The 18,450-nt window shown below is 44.1% G+C and overlaps 3 protein-coding genes across 3 annotated transcripts; 1 reads left to right on the forward strand and 2 right to left on the reverse strand.

Annotated features, from left to right (window-relative positions):
• Positions 1–1,215: 1,215 nt before the first annotated feature.
• On the reverse strand, positions 1,216–1,566 carry LOC117065943 (developmental pluripotency-associated 5 protein-like). The gene has a single exon (XM_033181382.1). It carries the CDS (start codon positions 1,564–1,566, stop codon positions 1,216–1,218), a length of 351 nt encoding a protein of 116 aa, XP_033037273.1.
• A 6,549-nt stretch (positions 1,567–8,115) lies between these two features.
• TEX43 (testis expressed 43) lies at positions 8,116–13,724 on the reverse strand. The gene is made up of 3 exons (XM_033181383.1): positions 13,576–13,724; positions 12,443–12,551; positions 8,116–8,361 (listed from the first exon to the last, which is right to left on the reverse strand). The coding sequence occupies exons 1-3, from the start codon at positions 13,659–13,661 to the stop codon at positions 8,152–8,154; spliced, it is 405 nt and encodes a 134-aa protein (XP_033037274.1). The 5' UTR covers positions 13,662–13,724; the 3' UTR covers positions 8,116–8,151.
• A 3,834-nt stretch (positions 13,725–17,558) lies between these two features.
• LOC117065945 (60S acidic ribosomal protein P1-like) lies at positions 17,559–17,861 on the forward strand. Its single transcript, XM_033181385.1, has one exon. The coding sequence runs from the start codon at positions 17,559–17,561 to the stop codon at positions 17,859–17,861; it is 303 nt and encodes a 100-aa protein (XP_033037276.1).
• Positions 17,862–18,450: the final 589 nt, after the last annotated feature.

An 18,450-nucleotide genomic window follows, 5' to 3' on the forward strand; every position in this document is an offset into this window, starting at 1 on the left:
GCAAAGAAAAGCCCAGGCTACAGATTGCTTCACTGGTCAATTCCTTTTTTTTTTTTTGAGACCGAGTCTTGCTCTGTCGCCCAGGCTGGAGTGCAGTGGCACGATCTCAGCTCACTGCAAGCTCCGCCTCCTGGGTTTATGCCATTCTCCTGCCTCAGCCTCCTGAGTACCTGGGACCACAGGCGCCGCCACCACGCCCGGCTAATTTTTTTGTATTTTTAGTAGAAACGGGGTTTCACCGTGTTAGCCAGGATGGTCTCGATCTCCTCACCTTGTGATCCGCCCGCCTCGGCCTCCCAAAGTGCTGGGATTACAGGCGTGAGCCCCCGTGGCCGGTCTGTTTCACTAGTCAATTCTATCAAACATTTAAAGAAGACTTTATACCAATTCTTTTCACATTGTTTCAAAAAATAGGAAGGATATTTCCCAATTCATTCTATGGAGCCAGTATTACTGTGACAGCAAAGCTGCACAGAGCAATATCCCTTTTGAATATGGATGTAAAAATCCTCAGCAAAATAATATCAAATCATATCCAGCAGCATATAAAAAGAATCACAAGCATACCTCATTTTCTTTCTTTCTTTCTTTTTTAACTATCAACTTATTTAAAACTTTATTCTTATTTTTTTTTTGACTTTTTATTATACTTTAAGTTCTAGGGTACATGTGCACAACATGCAGGTTTGTTACATATGTATGCTTGTGCCGTGTTGGTGTGCTGCACCCATCAACTTGTCAGCACCCATCAACTCGTCATTTACATCAGGTATAACTCCCAATGCAATCCCTCCCCCCTCCCCCCTCCCCCCTCCCCATGATAGGCCCCGATGTGTGATGTTCCCCTTCCCGAGTCCAAGTGATGTCATTGTTCAATTCCCACCTATGAGTGAGAACATGTGGTGTTTGGTTTTCTGTTCTTGTGATAGTTTGCTGAGAATGATGGTTTCCAGCTGCATCCATGTCACTACAAAGGACTCTTGTTTTTTAAAATGAGAAAAAATGAAAAAAAAAACCCATTTTTTTTTATTGGCAACCATCAAAGAGATATTCATAACAAGACTCAGAGCTAAGGGCAGAGACCCCTAAACAGACGGTTTTCCCTTAACTCTTTAGGCTGGAGCAGATTTTAAACCAAGCTGAAGGAATCACTCCAGCTCTGGCCACAACCTAATCTCTGCACCCTGGCCTTCATTGCATTGGCTGGAAGCTCGTTCACTTCATCCAAGGGCCTAGTTCGAGGGCAGTCATGGCTTCCGCAAGTTTGAGCATCCCTCGCTCCTGGCACTGGCGGTGCCACTCAGCCATGGACTGGAGCATCCACTTGGTCCGGAGCTTGTACAAATAGGCACCGTAAACCACAACCTCGGTGAGGTCTGAAGACTCCAGGGCCTTCAGCTCGAGCATGGCCTTGCTCACCTGCTCGATGTAAGGGATTCGAGATCCGTCCGGGCCGAACATGGCTTTCAGCAGCCGCGTTTGGACCTGGAACACCTCTGGATCTTTCAGGTCTTCGGGAACTTTCACCCACGGCGGGATATTTCTACGTGCCGGGAGAGTTCCCATCTTATAACCCTTAGAACCAGAACCACCGCATACCTCATTTTCTTGTGTTTTGCAGACACTGTGTTTTTTACACATTGAAGATTTGTGGCAGCCCCGTTAAGTCACTGGTGCCATTTTTCTAACACCATGCACTCCACTCACTTCATGTTTCTGTGTCACATTTTGGAAATTCTAACAATTTTTCAAGCTTTTTCATTATTATTATATCTATTGTAGTGATCTGTGATCAGTGATCTTTGAAGTTACTATTGGAATTGTTTGGGGCACCATAAGCTGCACCCGTAGAAGACAGAAACATAATAGATAAATGTGGTGTGTGTTCTGACTGCTCCACTTACTGGCCATTCCCCTATTTCTGTGCCTCTCCTTAGACTTCCCTATTCCCTGAGACACAACAATATTGAAATTAGTCCAATTAATAACCCTACGATGGCTTCTAAGTGTTCAAGAGAAAGTCTCCCACTTTAAATCTGTATTAGTTGGTTCTCGCTTTGCTATAAAGGAATACCTGAGACTGGGTAATTTATAAAGAAAAGAGGTTAAATAGGCTAATGGTTGTGCAGGCTGTAGAAGCGTGGAGCCACCACTGCTTGGGGCAATGGCTTGTTTTGTTCCCCCCAGAAGGGAGGCCTCAGGGAGCTTTTACTCATGATGGAAGGCAAAGTGGGAGCAGGCACATCACAAGGCAAAAGCAGGGGCAAGAGAGAGTCGGGTGAGGGGAAGTGCTACAAGCTGAAAGGACCACATCTCATGTGAACTCAGAGTGAACGCTCACTCATCGCCAAGGGGATGGCCCAAGCCATTCATGAGGGATCTGCCTCCACGATCCACACACCTCCCATCAGGCCCCACCTCCTAGACTTGGGATTTCATTTCAACATGAGATTTGGACAGGAACATACATTGAAACCGTACCAAAACTGAAAGCTAGAAATGGTTAAGCTTAGTGAAGAAATGTTGAAAGCCAAGATAGGCCAAAAGAAAGCCTCTTGCATCAAACAGCCAGGTTTTGAATTTTCTTGAAGGAAATTAAAAGTGCTATTCCAGGGAATACATGAATGATATTAATAAGTCAAACAGTCATATTGCTGACATGGGGAAAGTTTTAGTGATCCATATAGAAGGTCAAACCAGCCACAAAATTCTCTCAAGCCAATGCCTAATCCAGAGCAAGCTGAGAGGTGAGGAAGCTGCAGAAGAATAGTCTGAAGCTAGCAGAGGTTGGCTCATGAGGTTTAAGAAGTTGAGTCTATAACACATAGAATTGGTGAGAGCAGGCATCTCTCTCGTTCCTGATCTTAGGAGGAAGTGATCCAGTCTTTCTTCACCATTAGTTATAATATTAGCTGTGGGTTTTTTGTTTTGTTTTGTTTGTTTTTAATTTTTTTGCTGTGGGTTTTTCATGGATGAGCTTTATCAGGTTGAGGAAGTTTCCTTTGATTCCTAGTTTTTATCATGAAGGAGTGTTAGATTTTGTTACACACTTGTTTAGTGTCTACTGAGATCATGTGGCTTTTGTGTTTTATTCTTTTGATATAGAGTGTTACATTAACTGATTCTTGGATATTAATCTAACCCTGCATTCCTGGGTTAAATCACATTTAGTCAGGATGTGACTTATACCTTATACATCCTGACTAAATGTAATTTAACCCAGAAATGCAGGGAGGGAGATATTGCACGTTCAGTTCCAGACCACTGGAAGTGCTCTGAATTAGGCTTTGGCTTAAGGGAATTTTGTGGCTGGCTTGATCTTCTGTGAAGACCACTAAAACTTTCCCCATATCAGCAACATGGCTGTGTCACTTAACATTCGTGTATTCCCTGGAGTAGTACTTTTAATTTCCTTCACTGGAAGAATTGCAATAAAGCAGGTATTGCAATAAAGTGAATCACACAAATTTTTGTTGGTTTCCAAATGCATGTAAAAGTTACATTTACAGCTGGGCGCGATGGGTCACGCCTGTAATCCCAGCACTTTGAGAGGCCAAGGCGGGCAGATCATGAGGTTAGGGGTTCGAGACCAGCCCGACCAACATGGTGAAACCTCATCTCTACTAAAAATACCAAAATTAGCCGGGCTTGGTGGCACGCGCCTGTAATCCCAGCTACTCAGCAGGCTGAGGCAGGAGAATTGCTTGAACCTGGGAGGCGGAGGCTGCATTGAGCCTAGGTGGCGCCACTGCACTCCAGCCTGGGTGAGAGAGTGAGACTCCATCTCAAAAAAAAAAAAAAAAAAATTACAGTTATGCTATACTGTAGTATACTAAGTGCGCAATAGCATTCTGTCTAAAAAATGTACATATTTAAATCTTAAAATATTGTTTTTGTTTTGAGATGAGGCCTTCCTCTGTCGCCCAGGCTGGAGTGCAATGGCCTGATTTCGGCTCACTGCAACCTCTGCCTCCCGGGTTCAAGCAGTTCTCCTGTCTCAGCCTCCCGAGTAGCTGGGACTACAGGTGCCCGCCACCATGCTCGGCTAATTTTTTGTATTTTTAGTAGAGATGGGGTTTCACCGTGTTAGCCAGGATGGTCTCGACTCCTGACGTCGTAATCTGCCCACCTCGGCCTCCCACAGTGCTGGGATTACAGGCATGAGCCACCGTACCAGGCAATATTGTTTTTTAGAAAAGCTGCAGTATGCTATGTTTTCACCTGTGAATAGCCACTGCACTCCAGCCTGTGCAACATAGCAATAATTTGTCTTTAGGAAAATAAAACAAAAAGGCTGGGCATTGTGGCTTACGCCTGTAATCCCAACACTCTGGGAGGCCGAAGCGGGAGGATCAGCTGAGGTCAGGAGTTCAAGACCAGCCTGGCCAACGTGGTGAAACCCCATCTCGACTAAAAATACAAAATTTAGCCGGGCGTGGTGGCAGGTGCCTGTAGACCCAGCTCGGGAGGCTGAGGCAGAGCATTGCTTGAACCTGGGAGGCGGAGGTTGCAGTGAGCCGAGATCGCACCATCACACTCCAGCCTGGGTGACAGAGCGAGACTCCGTCTCAAAATAAATAAATACATAAACAAATAAGTAAAACAAATAACCTAACATTTAAAAAAAATGTATTACTGGCTGGGCGCAGTGGCTCGTGCCTGTAATCCCAGCACTTTAGGAGGCCGAGGTGGGTGGATTGCCTCAGCTCAAGGGTTCAAGACCAGTCTGGTCAACACGGTGAAATCCAGTCTCTACTAAAAATACAAAAAACTTAGCTGGGTATGGTGGTATGAGTCTGTAGTCCCAGCTATATTACTAAATAGCTTTTTTGGTGAGAATATGCCAAGAACCTCAAGTCTGAGCTGCTTTTTATCCAAGGCTGCCATCTCGGTTATCTTTGATATGCTACAAAGCGCCTGGCCTAAGTTAAACAGAATTTATATGTGCCACGCGATATGAAGACGGCATACCGAGCATTTGTCACTTTAAAAATAGCTGTGCTTGGCTGGGCCGCGGTGGCTCACGCCTGTAATCCCAGCACTTTGGGAGGCCGAGGCAGGCAGATCACGAGGTCAGGAGATGGAGACCATCCCGGCTAACACGGTAAAACCCCGTCTCTACTAAAAACACAAAAATGTAACCAGGTGTCCTGGCGCACGCCTGTAGTCCCAGCTACTTGGGAGGCTGAGGCAGGAGAATCGCTTGAACCTGGGAGGTGGAGGCTGCAATGAGCTGAGATCATGCCACCGCACTCCAGCTTGGGCGACAGAGCGAGACTCCGTCTCAAAAAAGAAACAAAAACAAATGAAATAAAATAAAATAAAATAAAACAAAAGTTTTGCTCTGTTGCTCAGGCTGGTCTCTAACTAATGGGCTCAAGCAATCCTCCCACATCAGCATCTGCAATAGCTGGGACTACAAGCCCACATCACTGTACTTGGCTAGCCCTTTTTGAATATCCTATTTAGTGGCATTAAGTACATTCACCTTAGGCAACCATCCATCTCTAGAATTTTTCCATCATGCCAATCTGAAATTCTGTACATATTAAATGATAACTTCCCATTCCCTCCTCCCCCACAGACCCTGGTAACCACTATTCTTTTTCTTTTCTTTCTTTTTCTTTTTCTCCTTCCTTCCTTCCTTCCTTCCTTCCTTCCTTCCTTCCGTCCTTCCTTCCTTCCGTCCTTCCTTCCTTCCGTCCTTCCTTCCTTTTTTTCTTGACAGAGTTTTGCTGTTGTTGCCCAGGTTGTAGTGCAATGGCACGATCTCGGCTCACCACAGCCTCCACCTCCCGGGTTCAAGCAATTCTCCTGTCTCAGTCTCCTGAGTAGATGGGATTACAGGCATGTGCCACCACACCTGGCTAATTTTCTATTTTTATTTTTTATTTATTTATTTATTTATTTTGAGATGGAGTCTCGCTCTGTCTCCCAGGCTGGAGTGCAGTGGCCGGATCTCAGCTCACTGCAAGCTCCGCCTCCTGGGTTCACGCCATTCTCCTGCCTCAGCCTCCCGAGTAGCTGGGACTACAGGCGCCCGCCACCTCGCCCAGCTAGTTTTTTGTATTTTTTAGTAGAGATGGGGTTTCACCGTGTTAGGATGGTCTTGATCTCCTGACCTCGTGATCCACACATCTCGGCCTCCCAAAGTGCTGGAATTATAGGCTTGAGCCACAGCGCCCGGCCTAATTTTGTATTTTTAGTAGAGATGGGATTTCTCCATGTTGGTCAGGCTGGTCTTGAACTCCCAACCTCAGTGATCCACCCACCTCGGCCTCCCAAAGGTGCTAGGATTACAGGTGTGAGCCACCGCACCCAGCTATTCTTTCTTTCTTTATGAAGGTGACTATTTTAGGATCTCACATAAGAGGAATCCACACAATATTTATTCTTTTGTGTCTGGGTTTTTTCATTTAGTATGATGTTTTAATGTTCCTCCATGTTGTAGCATGTATCAGAATATCACTCCTTTTTGTGGGTAAATAATATTCCATTGTAGGTGTATACCACATTTTGTTTATCCATTCATCAGCTGATGAACATTTGGGTTGTTTCTACATTTTTGCTCTTGTGAATAATGCTGCTATGAACACTGGTGTACAAATATCTGTTCACATTCTTGGTGTCAATTCTTTTGAGTATATTCTGAGAAGTGGAACTGCTGAATCATATGGTAATTCTACGTTTAATTTTTTGAGGAACTACCAGGCTGTCTTTTACAGTGGCTGCATCACTTTACATATGGTAGTTGTTGTGTAGCCAAATTATGTGAATAAATTATTTGCTGTAGGAAATTGGCACTTGGATACTCCAAACCAATATAGAAAATACATCTCTCTTAAGGAAGGAGACCACTACTACTCCTGCTGCCCTCCTCCCTCTACCTTGCGTAGTTCACAAGACAGGAGGAAAGAGAGAAAGAAAAAAGTTAGAAAGAAACAAAAATAAGATAAATAGCCAGACAACCTTGGCACCACCACCCGGCCCTAGCGGTTAAAAAAAGTAGTAATAATAACATCAACCCCTGACCTAAACTACTTGTGTTATCTGTAAATTCCAGACACTGTATGAAAAAAGCATTGTAAAACTTTTTGTTCTGTTAGCTGATGCATGTAGCCCCTAGTCACGTTTCCCACGCTTGCTCGATCTATTACGACTCTTTCACGTGGACCCCTTAAAGTTGTAAGCCTTTAAAAAGGCCAAGAATTTCTTTTTCGGGGAGCTCGGCTCTTAAGATGCTAGTCTGCTGATGCTCCCGGCTGAATACAAAAACCTCTTCCTTCTTTAATTCGGTGTCTGAGGAGTTTTGTCTGTGGGTCGTCCTGCTACACTCTCACTAAAATTGTTTGATGCATCAAAGAGTTTTCTGCCAAACACTTCTAATTACCATGGTGATTAATTACCAGTATCCAGAATCTTAGGTATATGTGTGTTGGAGGAGTAGTCAGAAAAGAGGAGGTTAGGTGGAATCAGCAAGTAGCAAAAATATTTCCAAATCCTGCCAGGCGCGGTGGCTCACACCTATAATCCCAACACTTTGGGAGGTTTAGGTGGGTGGATCACTTGAGCTCAGGAGTTTGAGACCAGCCTGAGGAACATGATGAAACCCCATCTCTACAAAAAAATAAAAAATTAGCCAGGCATGCTCTCTTTCCTCCTGTCTTGTGCACTTATAGACCCAGCTACTCGGGATGCAGAGGTTGCAGTGAGCCACTGGGCAACAGAGCGAGACTCTGTATCAAAAATAAATAAATTAATTAAACATCCTGCAAGTCTATTTCAGTTTGGTTCATCTGACATTGAAGATCAATGAGGATGAATAATAAAGATACAGTGAAGAGGAGAGAAAGGTAGAGGAATGTGGTAAGATTAGGCAGTGGAACTGGATTGGTCTGCTGATTCTTATGTACTTAGTGTGAAATGAATGTGAGCAAGGCAGTTTTCCTTCTTCCTCCACTTCCTCTCAGATTATCTCAGAGTCTGTTTCCTTGCTAAAGCTTGTATAATCTATAAATTATACAACTGACTTAAGACCTTTAAACAAATTGAACTTGCAGGTGAAATACAAATTTACAACAAACTTAAACATTTATCAGAGACAGTAAGAGAGCAGAGATTGAAACACTTTATTATTTTATTCTTCTTTCATCAGACCAGTCGCCTCCTGAAGCCATGGGAAATCACAGTGCTTTGGTATCTGGAGAGAGGCGAATGCAAAGGCATATCTGCAATTTTTATTTCCGGTGGGCCTTTTTGCAAGACAACTTTGCGATCTTGCCCATGGCAAAGCCTTTCACTGTGATTCAAAAACAGAGAGTCTTCTAAAGGGCCAGTATGGATTCCACACACTTCTGCTCGCTAAGAGAAAAGAAAATCTTCTCTGTTACACATCAAACATCATTTTCTTGTTAGATTAAGAAGGAAGTTTCACCAGGAGCCATGGCTCATGCCTCTAATCCCAGCACTTTGGGAAGCCAAGAAAGATTGCTTGAGCTCAGGAGTTTGAGACCAGCCTGGGCAACATAGCAAGACCCCATCTACACAAAAAATAAAAAATTAGATGGGTATGGTGGCACATGTCTGTGAGGCTGAGGCAAGAGAATCCCTTGATCCTGGGAAACCAAGGCTGCAGTGAGCTATGATCACACCCCTGCACTTCAGCCTGGGCAAGAGAGTGAGACCCCATCCCCTCTCCAAAAAAAGATGGAAGTTTCCCAATAGTCTTTCTCACCATCCTTGTTGAGAAGGAAGCTCTGCTGAACAGAGGAACGTCCCTTTTCTAAAAGCAATGCTTTGTGGGTCAGTGTGATCTGACTACCAGAAAGAGTCATGCAGACTATAAAGGTGATACATTTGGAGGCAGATCGTTGAACTTTAGCTTCACTGCTTAACGTGACCTTTTCAAGTCATTTACTCCCAGAAGACTCAGTTTTTCAAATATAAAATGGGAATATTAAAGGATTCTTTGAGTAGCAAATAAAATATATGTGAATGAAAAAGCTTTGGCCGGGCGCGGTGGCTCAAGCCTGTAATCCCAGCACTTTGGGAGGCCGAGACGGGTGGATCACGAGGTCAGGAGATCGAGACCATCCTGGCTAACACGGTGAAACCCCGTCTCTACTAAAAAAATACAAAAAATTAGCCGGGCGATGTGGCGGGCGCCTGTAGTCCCAGCTACTCGGGAGGCTGAGGCGAGAGAATGGCATAAACCCGGGAGGCGGAGCTTGCAGTGAGCTGAGATCTGGCCACTGCACTCCAGCCTGGGCGACAGAGCGAGACTCCGTCTCAAAAAAAAAAAAAAAAAAAAAAAAAAAAAAAAAAACAAAAACTAGCCGGCGAGGTGGCAGGCGCCTGTAGTCCCAGCTACTCAGGAGGCTGAGCCAGGAGAATGGCGTGAACCTGGGAGGCGGAGCTTGCAGTGAGCTGAGATCCGGCCACTGCACTCCAGCCTGGGCGACAGAGCGAGACTCCGTCTCAAAAAAAAAAAAAAAAAAAGAAAAAGCTTTGCCAACTACTAAGTATCAAAAGGGTATAAAGTATGATGATGCTGTTATGACTGTTGAATAAATAAATAACAACTATTTGAAGTTATTAACTTAAATACACATCTACTTCTGATTCTTCAATATTGCCAAATAGCATTCTGGCCTGCTCTTGGGATGCAGTCCCAACTCTGGTATGTTGTGTTTATATATATATATATATCAAAAATAAATAATTAAACATCCTGCAAGTCTATTTCAGTTTGGTTCATCTGACATTGAAGATCAACGAGGATGAATAATAAAGATACAGTGAGGAGGAGAGGAAGGTAGAGGAATGTGGTAAGAATAGGCAGTGGAACTGGATTGGTCTGCTAATTATATATATATAAAATGCTGTGTTATATATATATATATATATATATATTTCACAGATGGGGGGGCCTTAGTCTGTCACCCAGGCTGGAGTGCAGTGGTGCAATCGTAGCTCACTGCAGCCTGGAACTCCTAGGCTCAAACAATCCTCCTGCCTCAGCCTCCCAGGCAGCTGGGACTATAGCACATACCACAATGCCTGGATAATTTTTTTTTTTTAAATTTATAGACAGGATCTCGCTATGTTGCTCTGGCTGGTCTTAAACTCCTGGCCTCAAACCACCCCCTCCCATCTCAGCCTCCCAAAGTGCTAGGATTACAGGCATAAGCCACTGCACCCAGCCTCTGTGCTACATTTTTTAATGTTGTTAGATGCAGTTTTTAAACTCCTAATGGAAAAATGGTGAGGATAAATAAAAGGAAGGAAAGCATAAGTTAGCATTTACTCAGTGTGGGAACATTCACTTTACTTAATTACTTAATTCACTTATTTAAGTTTCATTGGTAGGAACACTGTCAACTAAATTGCAAAAGTAAAATAGCTCTGAAAAATGATGCTGAATCATAGCTCTAAAAGTAAGGTCAAGAATAAGTGTTTTGATGCAATCAAAACAAAGTTTTTCTTTACTGATTTTAACTTATAAAGTTTACAACCTATAATTCTCATAAATGAAAAAGTCAATACTGTCACCATGCTGAAGCTACTTAGGGCATTTAAAATGACCTTGATATGCTACTAAATTACATGAAATGCAGACTAATATTAAGACTGTAGTAAATCTGAGTAAACATATTTGTTTATTTACTTATTTATTTATTTTGAGATGGAGTCTTGCTCTGTTGCCCAGGCTGGAGTGCACTGGTGTGATCTGGCTTGCTGCAACCTCTGTCTCCTGCATTCAAGTGATTCTCCTTCTCAGCCTCCCAAGTAGCAGGGATTACAGACATGTGCCATCATGCCCGGCTAATTTTTGTATTTTTAGTAGAGATGGGGTTTCACCATGTTGGCCAGGCTGGTCTCGAACTCCTGACCTCAGGTTATCTGCCTGCCTCGGCCTCCCAAAGTGCTAGGATCACAGGCATGAGCCATGGCTCCAGCCACAAAATGTTTTAAAACAAGCCTGTTGGAATCCCTGCTTTCGATTATTTTGAGCATATACCTAGAAGTGGAATTGCTGAATCATATGGTAATTCTATGTTTAATTTTTTGAAGAATGGTCTCACTATCTTCTACAGTGGCTCTAGCATTTTACCTATAGTAGTTTTCCTGCTGTTTTAAAACTATTGACTGGAGCCGGGTATAGTGGTTCATGCCTATAATCCTAGTACTTTGGGAGGCCAAGGCAGGAGGATCGCTTGAGCCCAGGAGACCAACCTGGACCACATAGAGAGATCCCAGCTTTACAAAAAATACCAAAACTTGCTGGGCATGGTGGCATATGCCTGTAGTCCTGGCTGCTCAGGAGGCTGAGGTGGGAGGATCACCTGAGCCCAAGAGGTTGCTGCAGCTGCAGTGAGCCATGACTGCATCATTGCACTCCTGTCTGGGTGACAGAGTGAGATCCTGTCTCTAAATAAATAAATACATACATACATACATAAACTAGGCCCGGCGTGGTGGCTACCTCCTATAATCCTAGAACTTTGGAAGGCCGAGGCAGTAGGATCACTTGAGCTCAGAAGTTCAAGACCAAACTGGAAGACATAGTGAGACCTCATCTCTACTAAAAATCAAAAAGCTAGCAAGGCGTGGTGATGTGCACCTGTAATCCCAGCTACTTGGGAGGTTGAGGCAGGAGAATCAATTGAGCTCAGCAGATTGAGGCTACAGTGAGCTTTGATCATGCCACTGCACTCCAGCCTGGACGACAGAGCAAGACCCTGTCTTCAAAAAGAAAAAAAGGAATAAGTAAATAAAACTGCTGACTGAACAGGAGCATTGAATGGGTAAATCATGTGTAAAACTAGCCAAAATATTCCCATGCCTCGCTATCTGAATATGCAGTACAATCAAAAAATATACACTCTGTAGTGTACCTTTAATATTAATGACATCTTCTGATGATGAGTTTAGCAACTCTAGATAGCATCACGTGAAATTTCTGAAATTCTTCAGTATATATATAGGTTATTTAAACAAATATTATTATTTAACATTCATTTGCAAGTTTATGTGACAGTACATCAAAGTAGTTTTTGTATAGTTACATCTATCACAGATATACTAAATTATATATATATACTTTATTTATTTATTTAGAGATAGAATCTAGCTCTGTCGCCCAGGCTAGATTGCAGTGGCACCATCTCGGCTCACTGCAACCTCTGCCTCCCGGGTTCAAGAGATTCTCATGCCTCAGCCTCCCAAGTAGCTGGGATTACAAGTGCCCACCACCACGCCCAGCTAATTTTCATATTTTTAGTAGAGACGGGGTTTCACCATGTTGGCTAGGCTGGTCTTGAACTCCTGACCTCAAATGATCCACCAGCCTCTGGTCTCCCAAAGTGCTACAATTATTGGCATGAGTCACCGCATCCAGCTTAATGTGTTTTTTTTCTTATGTATGCTTATGGGGAAATACCTTCAGATTCACATTCCTGAATATCATGTTTTCTTTCCAAGGCATAACATAACGTCTTGGGATCATCCCTTGTTTTAATGAAAATCGTGGCAAATGAATCTCCTCATACCTGACGATTAGGAAAGCAAGAAGAAAAGATACATTGTGAGCCAAATACAATCATTTTAGCATCATTCCATGGACTGGAGGCAGTTGTGCATTTATGTTTGGTTCCCTGCTGCTGCAGGACAGACAGCTGTGCCATTGAAACTCAACTAAAAGATAACCATTTGGCCGGGCGCGGTGGCTCAAGCCTGTAATCCCAGCACTTTGGGAGGCCGAGACGGGCAGATCACGAGGTCTGGAGATTGAGACCATCCTGGCTAACATGATGAAACCCCGTCTCTACTAAAAAATACAAAAAAAACTAGCCGGGTGAGGTGGCGGGTGCCTGTAGTCCCAGCTACTCGGGAGGCTGAGGCAGGAGAATGGCGTAAACCCGGGAGGCGGAGCTTGCAGTGAGCTGAGATCTGGCCACTGCACTCCAGCCTGGGTGACAGACCGAGACTCCGTCTCAAAAAAAAAAAACCATTTAAGTACCCAGGTATCACCAAGATCAAGTCAGAGCCATGTACCTGTAACTCTAACTGCATGCTATCCTTTACAATTTGCCCACAATGTCCATTTTAATCTGATTTTTTTTTTTTTTTTTTTTTAATGAGATGGAGTGCATCACCATGCCCAGCCATGGTTTTGCCATGTTGGTCAGGCTGGTCTCAAATTCCTGACCTCAAGTGATCCACCCGCCTTGGCCTCCCAAACTGTTGACATTAGAGCCGTGAGCCACTGCGTCAGGCCCATTTTAACTTGACTTTAAGGGAAAAGTCAAGGTACCTGGATTTGCCTCAGGCCTACCCACTGCCTAAAGGAAATGTCTGGCCAGCCACAAAAAACAGTAACTATATTGGCTTCTGAATTTATGTATGCTCTACACTCAGGTCAGACTTGCTTTCCTTGCACACATATTTCCCTCTGGAACATAAAACTTTCTATATAGATGCCAAAGGGGAACACAAAGTTATTGACCTTATCTTTGTAGCTCCCAGGTTGCAAAACAAGCAAACAAAAAACCCCAGAACCCCGTAAATCCTTACTTATTAGCAGATTTGTAGGGACTCTCATCAGAGCAGTTGCTACTGAGTTTAGGCAAAGTAGGATAAGTATCTTTCCCTGAAGCCATTTCTGACAGCAGTGGATGGAATTCTCATCTACTTCACTAACTCACTAGTCTAATTATGATGACAACGCTGCTCTGATGTAACAATGTTTTGCTAACTTCATAGTAACTCTCAGCAGTTACAGTAGCAGTTAAGCGTGTCCAGCTTACAGGTGTGGTGGTGGGTGCCTGTAATCTCAGCTACTCAGGAGGCTGAGGCAGGAGAATCACTTGAACCCAGGAGGCAGAGGCACTGTACTCCAACCTGGGTGACAGAGTGAGACTCTATCTTAAAAAAAAAAAAAAAAAAAAGAAAAAAGTGTCCAGCTCAGAGCTACTTTCAGGGCTTTAAAAAAAAATCCCCCTTCTGGCCTGGCACAGTGGCTCATGCCTGTAATCCTAGCACTTTGGGAGGATGAGGCAGGAGGATCACTTGAGCCCAGGAATTCGAGACCAGCCTGGGCAACATAGTAAATTCCTATCTCTACAAAAAATAAAAAAATTTGGCCGGGTGTAGTGGCTCATGCCTGTAATTCCAGCACTTTGGGATTCCAAGGCAGGTGTTATCACTTGAGGTCAGGAGTTCAAGACCAGCCTGGCCAACATGGTAAAACACCGTCTCTATTAAAAACACAAAAATTAGCCAGGCATGGTGGTGTGAACCTGTAATCCCAGCTACTTGGGAGGCTGAGGCGGGAGAATTGCTTGAACCCGGGAGGCGGAGGTTGCAGCGAACAGAGATGGTGCCACTCCAGTCCAGCCTGGGTGACAGAGCAAGACTCCGTCTCAGAAAATTAAATAAATAAATAAATAAGCCGGGCATGGTCACGTGTACTTGTGGTCCCAGCTACTTGAGAGGCTGGGGCCAGAGGATCACTCGAACCTAGGAGGCTGAGGCTGCAGTGAGCTGTGGTTGCACCACTGCACTCCAGTCTGGGCAACAGAGCAACAACTTGTCTCCAAAAAATAAGACAAGACAAAACAAAACAAATCTCTTCTTGAGTAAAACATCATTCTTATAATGAGCAATTAAAAAATGAAGATGTTTGTTTGTGACATAATACAAATTTGACACACACTAGAAAATATGTTGAACTGAACAATTATTCAGTAAGTAAAAATCACTTCAGGCCGGGCACCGTGGCTCACGTCTGTAAGCCCAGCACTTTGGGAGGCTGAGGTGGGCAGATCATGAGGTCAGGAGATCGAGACCTTCCTGGTTAACATGGTGAAACCCCATCTCTACTAAAAAATACAAAAAAAATTAGCCAGGCATGATGGTGGGTGCCTGTAGTCCCAGCTACTGGGGAGGCTGAGGCAGGAGAATGGTGTGAACCTGGGAGGCGGAGCTTGCAGTGAGCCAAGATCACGCCTCTGCACTCCAGCCTGGGCCACAGAGCGAGACTCTGTCTCAAAAAAAAAAAAAAAGGCCGGGCGCGGTGGCTCACGTCTGTAATCCTAGCACTTTGGGAGGCCGAGGAGGGCGGATCACGAGGTCAGGAGATCGAGACCATCCTGGTTAACCCCGTTTCTACTAAAAATACAAAAAATTAGCCGGGCATGGTGGCAATTCCTCAAGGATCTAGAACTAGATGTGCCATATGACCCAGCCATTCCCACTACTGGGTATATACCCAAAGGATTATAAATCATGCTGCTATAAAGACACATGCACACGTGTGTTTATTGCGGCACTATTCACAATAGCAAAGACTTGGAATCAAGCCAAATGTCCATCTGTGACAGACTGGATTAAGAAAATGTGGCACATATACACCATGGAATATTATGCAGCCATAAAAAAGGATGAGTTTGCGTCCTTTGTAGGGACATGGATGCAGCTGGAAACCATCATTCTTAGCAAACTATCACAAGAACAGAGAACCAAACACCGCATGTTCTCACTCATAGGTGGGAACTGAACAATGAGATCACTTGGACTCGGGAAGGGGAACATCACACACTGGGGCCTATCATGGGGAGGGGGGGAGGGGGGGAGGGATTGCATTGGGAGTTATACCTGATATAAATGACGAATTGATGGGTGCTGACGAGTTGATGGGTGCAGCACACCAACATGGCACAAGTATACATATGTAACAAACCTGCACGTTATGCACATGTACCCTAGAACTTAAAGTATTAAAAAAAAAAAATTAAAAAAAATGTAGCTTGAAACTACAAAACTACTAGAAAACATAGAGAAATAGTCTACAACATTGGGCTGGGCAAGGTTTTTTTTTTTTTTTTTTCCTTCTGAGACAGGGAGGTTCTCTGTCACTCAAGGTTGAGTGCAGTGAAGCAATCACTGCTCACTGCAGCCTCAACCTCAATCAATCGTGGGCACAGGTGAGCTTCCCACCCCAACCTCCTGAGTAGCTGGGACCACAGGTGTGCACCACTATGCCTGGCTAATTTTTAATTTTTTTGTAGAGACGGGGTTTTGCCATGTTCCCAGGCTGCTCTTGAACTCCTATGCTTATGTGATTCACCCACCCTAGCCTCCCAAAGTGCTGGGATTACAGGTGTGAGCCACTTCGCCTGGCCCAAGGATTTTTAAAATAAGACCTCAGCGAAACAGGCCAACAGCAAAAATAAACACATGGGATTACATCAAACTGACAGACTTTTGCACAGCAAAGGAAACAAGAGTGATGAGAACCTACAAAACGGGACGAAACATCTGCAAAGTATGTACCTGACAAGGGGTTGAAAAGCAGACTCTATAAAGAACAGTGAAAAATGACCAATCTGATTTAAAACTGGGTAAAAGGACTGGGTGTGGTGGCTCACGCCTATAATCCCAGCACTTTGGGAGGCTGAGGCGGGAGGACTGCTTGAGCCCAGGAGTTCGAGATCAGTGTGGTGTTAGGCATGATGGATCCTCAGGCAGGAAGGTCACTTGAGCCCCGAAGGTTGAGGCTGCAGAAAGCCATGACTGTGCCACTGCACTCCCAGCCCAGGCAACACAGCGAGACCCCGTCTCAAAAGGTAAAAGATCTTAGTAGGCATTTCTCAAAAGAACGCATGCAAAGGTCAAGTACATGAAAAAACGCTCAACATCACTATGTACTGCACAAGTGATACGTGTTCCATGTATGTTTCGCCATCTATTACATTCAGCTCAAGTGTAAATCCAATTTGTCTAAACCCAAATCAATCCAGCCTATTTTATTTCCTAAGATTTGTCATATTGCAGAATATTTTAGATTATGAAAACTGATTTTAATAAAGGTTACAAGTGAGGATAAATGCTTAAACTACTAAAACAGAGAGATGGAGGGTTATTAGTGTAAGTCCTACCCACTGGCAAGTAGGAAAAATATTATTAGGCTAAGCAGGAAGAATTACTGCAAGACATGCTGGTTTGATGAGAGCGTGAACTAAATGAATACATACCTAAGAACAGTTTGCACATCTTCATTTGGATAGCCAGAAAGGTTCAGAAAGAGTCATCTTAGATAAATTTTTATTTTATTTTTGAAGACACAGTCTTGCTCTGTGCCCAGTCTGGAGTGCGGTGGCATGATCTCCATTCACTGCAACCTCCTCCTCCCGGGTTCAAGCAATTCTCCTGCCTCAGGCTCCTGAGTAGCTGAGACCACAGGCACATGCTGCCTTGCCCAGCCCATTTTTTGTATTTTAGTAGAGATGGGTTTTCACCGTGTTGTCCAGGCTAGTCTCGAACTCCTGAGCTCAGGCAATCCGCCTGCCTTGGCCTCCCAGTGTTAGAATTACAGGCGTGAACTACCATGCCCGGCCGATAAATTTTTAAAGAACCTTCAAAACTCCCCTTTCGTCAGCTGCTGCCAAGGTGCTCGGTCCTTCCAAGGAAGCTAAGGCCGCACTGGGGTGAGCGCCTCACTTCATCCGGCGATTAGCACTGTTTCCAGCAGCGCCAACCCCGCATATGCCCGTGCCATGGCGTCCCTCTCCGAGCTTGCCTACATCTACTCGGCCCACGTTCTGCATGATGATAAAATCAAAGCCCTCGTTAAAGCAGCTGGTGTAAATTTTGAACCTTTCTGGCCTGGTGTGTTTGCAAATGCCCTAGCCAATGTCAGCACTGGGAACCCGATTTGCAATGTAAGGGCTGGTGGACCTGCAGTAGCTGGAGGTCCTGCCCCCTCCACTGCTACTGCTTCAGTTGACAAGAAAGTGGAAGCAAAGAAAGAACAATCTGAGGAGTCTGATGAGGACATGGGCTTTGGTCTTTTTGACTAAACCTCTTTTATAGCATATTCAATAAAAACCTAAACTTTGAAAAAAAGAAATAAATAACCTTAAAAATTGAAGCACTGTTTTCTGTATGGCAGTAGGATGCAACACAAGCCAGAAATCTGAATGGTTTTCAAATGTTAAAGAAACAACTATTGGCCAGGCGTGGTAGCTCACACCTGTAATCCCAATACTTTGGGAGGCTGAGGCAGGTGGATCACCTGAGGTCAGGAGTTCAAGACCAGCCTGGCCAACATGGTGAAACCCCGTCTCTCCTAAAAATACAAAAAAATTAGCTGGGTGTGGTGGTGTGTGCTTGTAATCCCAGCCACTTGGGAGGCTGAGGCAGGAGAATCGCTTGACCCAGGAGGCAGAGGTTGCAGTGAGCTGATATCGTGTCACTGCACTCCAGCCTGGGCGGCAAAAGTGAAAACTCCCTCTCAAAAAAAAAAAAAAAAAAAAAAAAAGAAAAAAAAACTATTGATAAAAGCCAGGAAAGTGTGGAGAAGAAACAATCTTGACGAAGATAAAGTAGCTTCAGGCATCAATGCCCTTAAAAAGGTATAATTTTGCTAGAAAAACTGGTCATATTTAT

The sequence above is a fragment of the Trachypithecus francoisi genome, unplaced genomic scaffold (assembly GCF_009764315.1).
Source record: "Trachypithecus francoisi isolate TF-2019V2 unplaced genomic scaffold, Tfra_2.0 Lachesis_group2, whole genome shotgun sequence".
NCBI classification, from domain to species: domain Eukaryota; kingdom Metazoa; phylum Chordata; class Mammalia; order Primates; family Cercopithecidae; genus Trachypithecus; species Trachypithecus francoisi.

Excerpts from the sequence above, each read along its gene's own strand:
- LOC117065943 (XM_033181382.1), bottom strand. The coding sequence starts at position 1,566 with ATGGGAACTCTCCCGGCACGTAGAAATATCCCGCCGTGGGTGAAAGTT.
- TEX43 (XM_033181383.1), bottom strand. The coding sequence starts at position 13,661 with ATGGCTTCAGGGAAAGATACTTATCCTACTTTGCCTAAACTCAGTAGC. Across the intron at positions 12,552-13,575 it reads CCCTACAAATCTGCTAATAA|GTATGAGGAGATTCATTTGC; the intron begins GTAAGGATTTAC and ends CCTAATCGTCAG. Across the intron at positions 8,362-12,442 it reads TCAGGAATGTGAATCTGAAG|CGAGCAGAAGTGTGTGGAAT; the intron begins GTATTTCCCCAT and ends CTTTTCTCTTAG.
- LOC117065945 (XM_033181385.1), top strand. The coding sequence starts at position 17,559 with ATGGCGTCCCTCTCCGAGCTTGCCTACATCTACTCGGCCCACGTTCTG.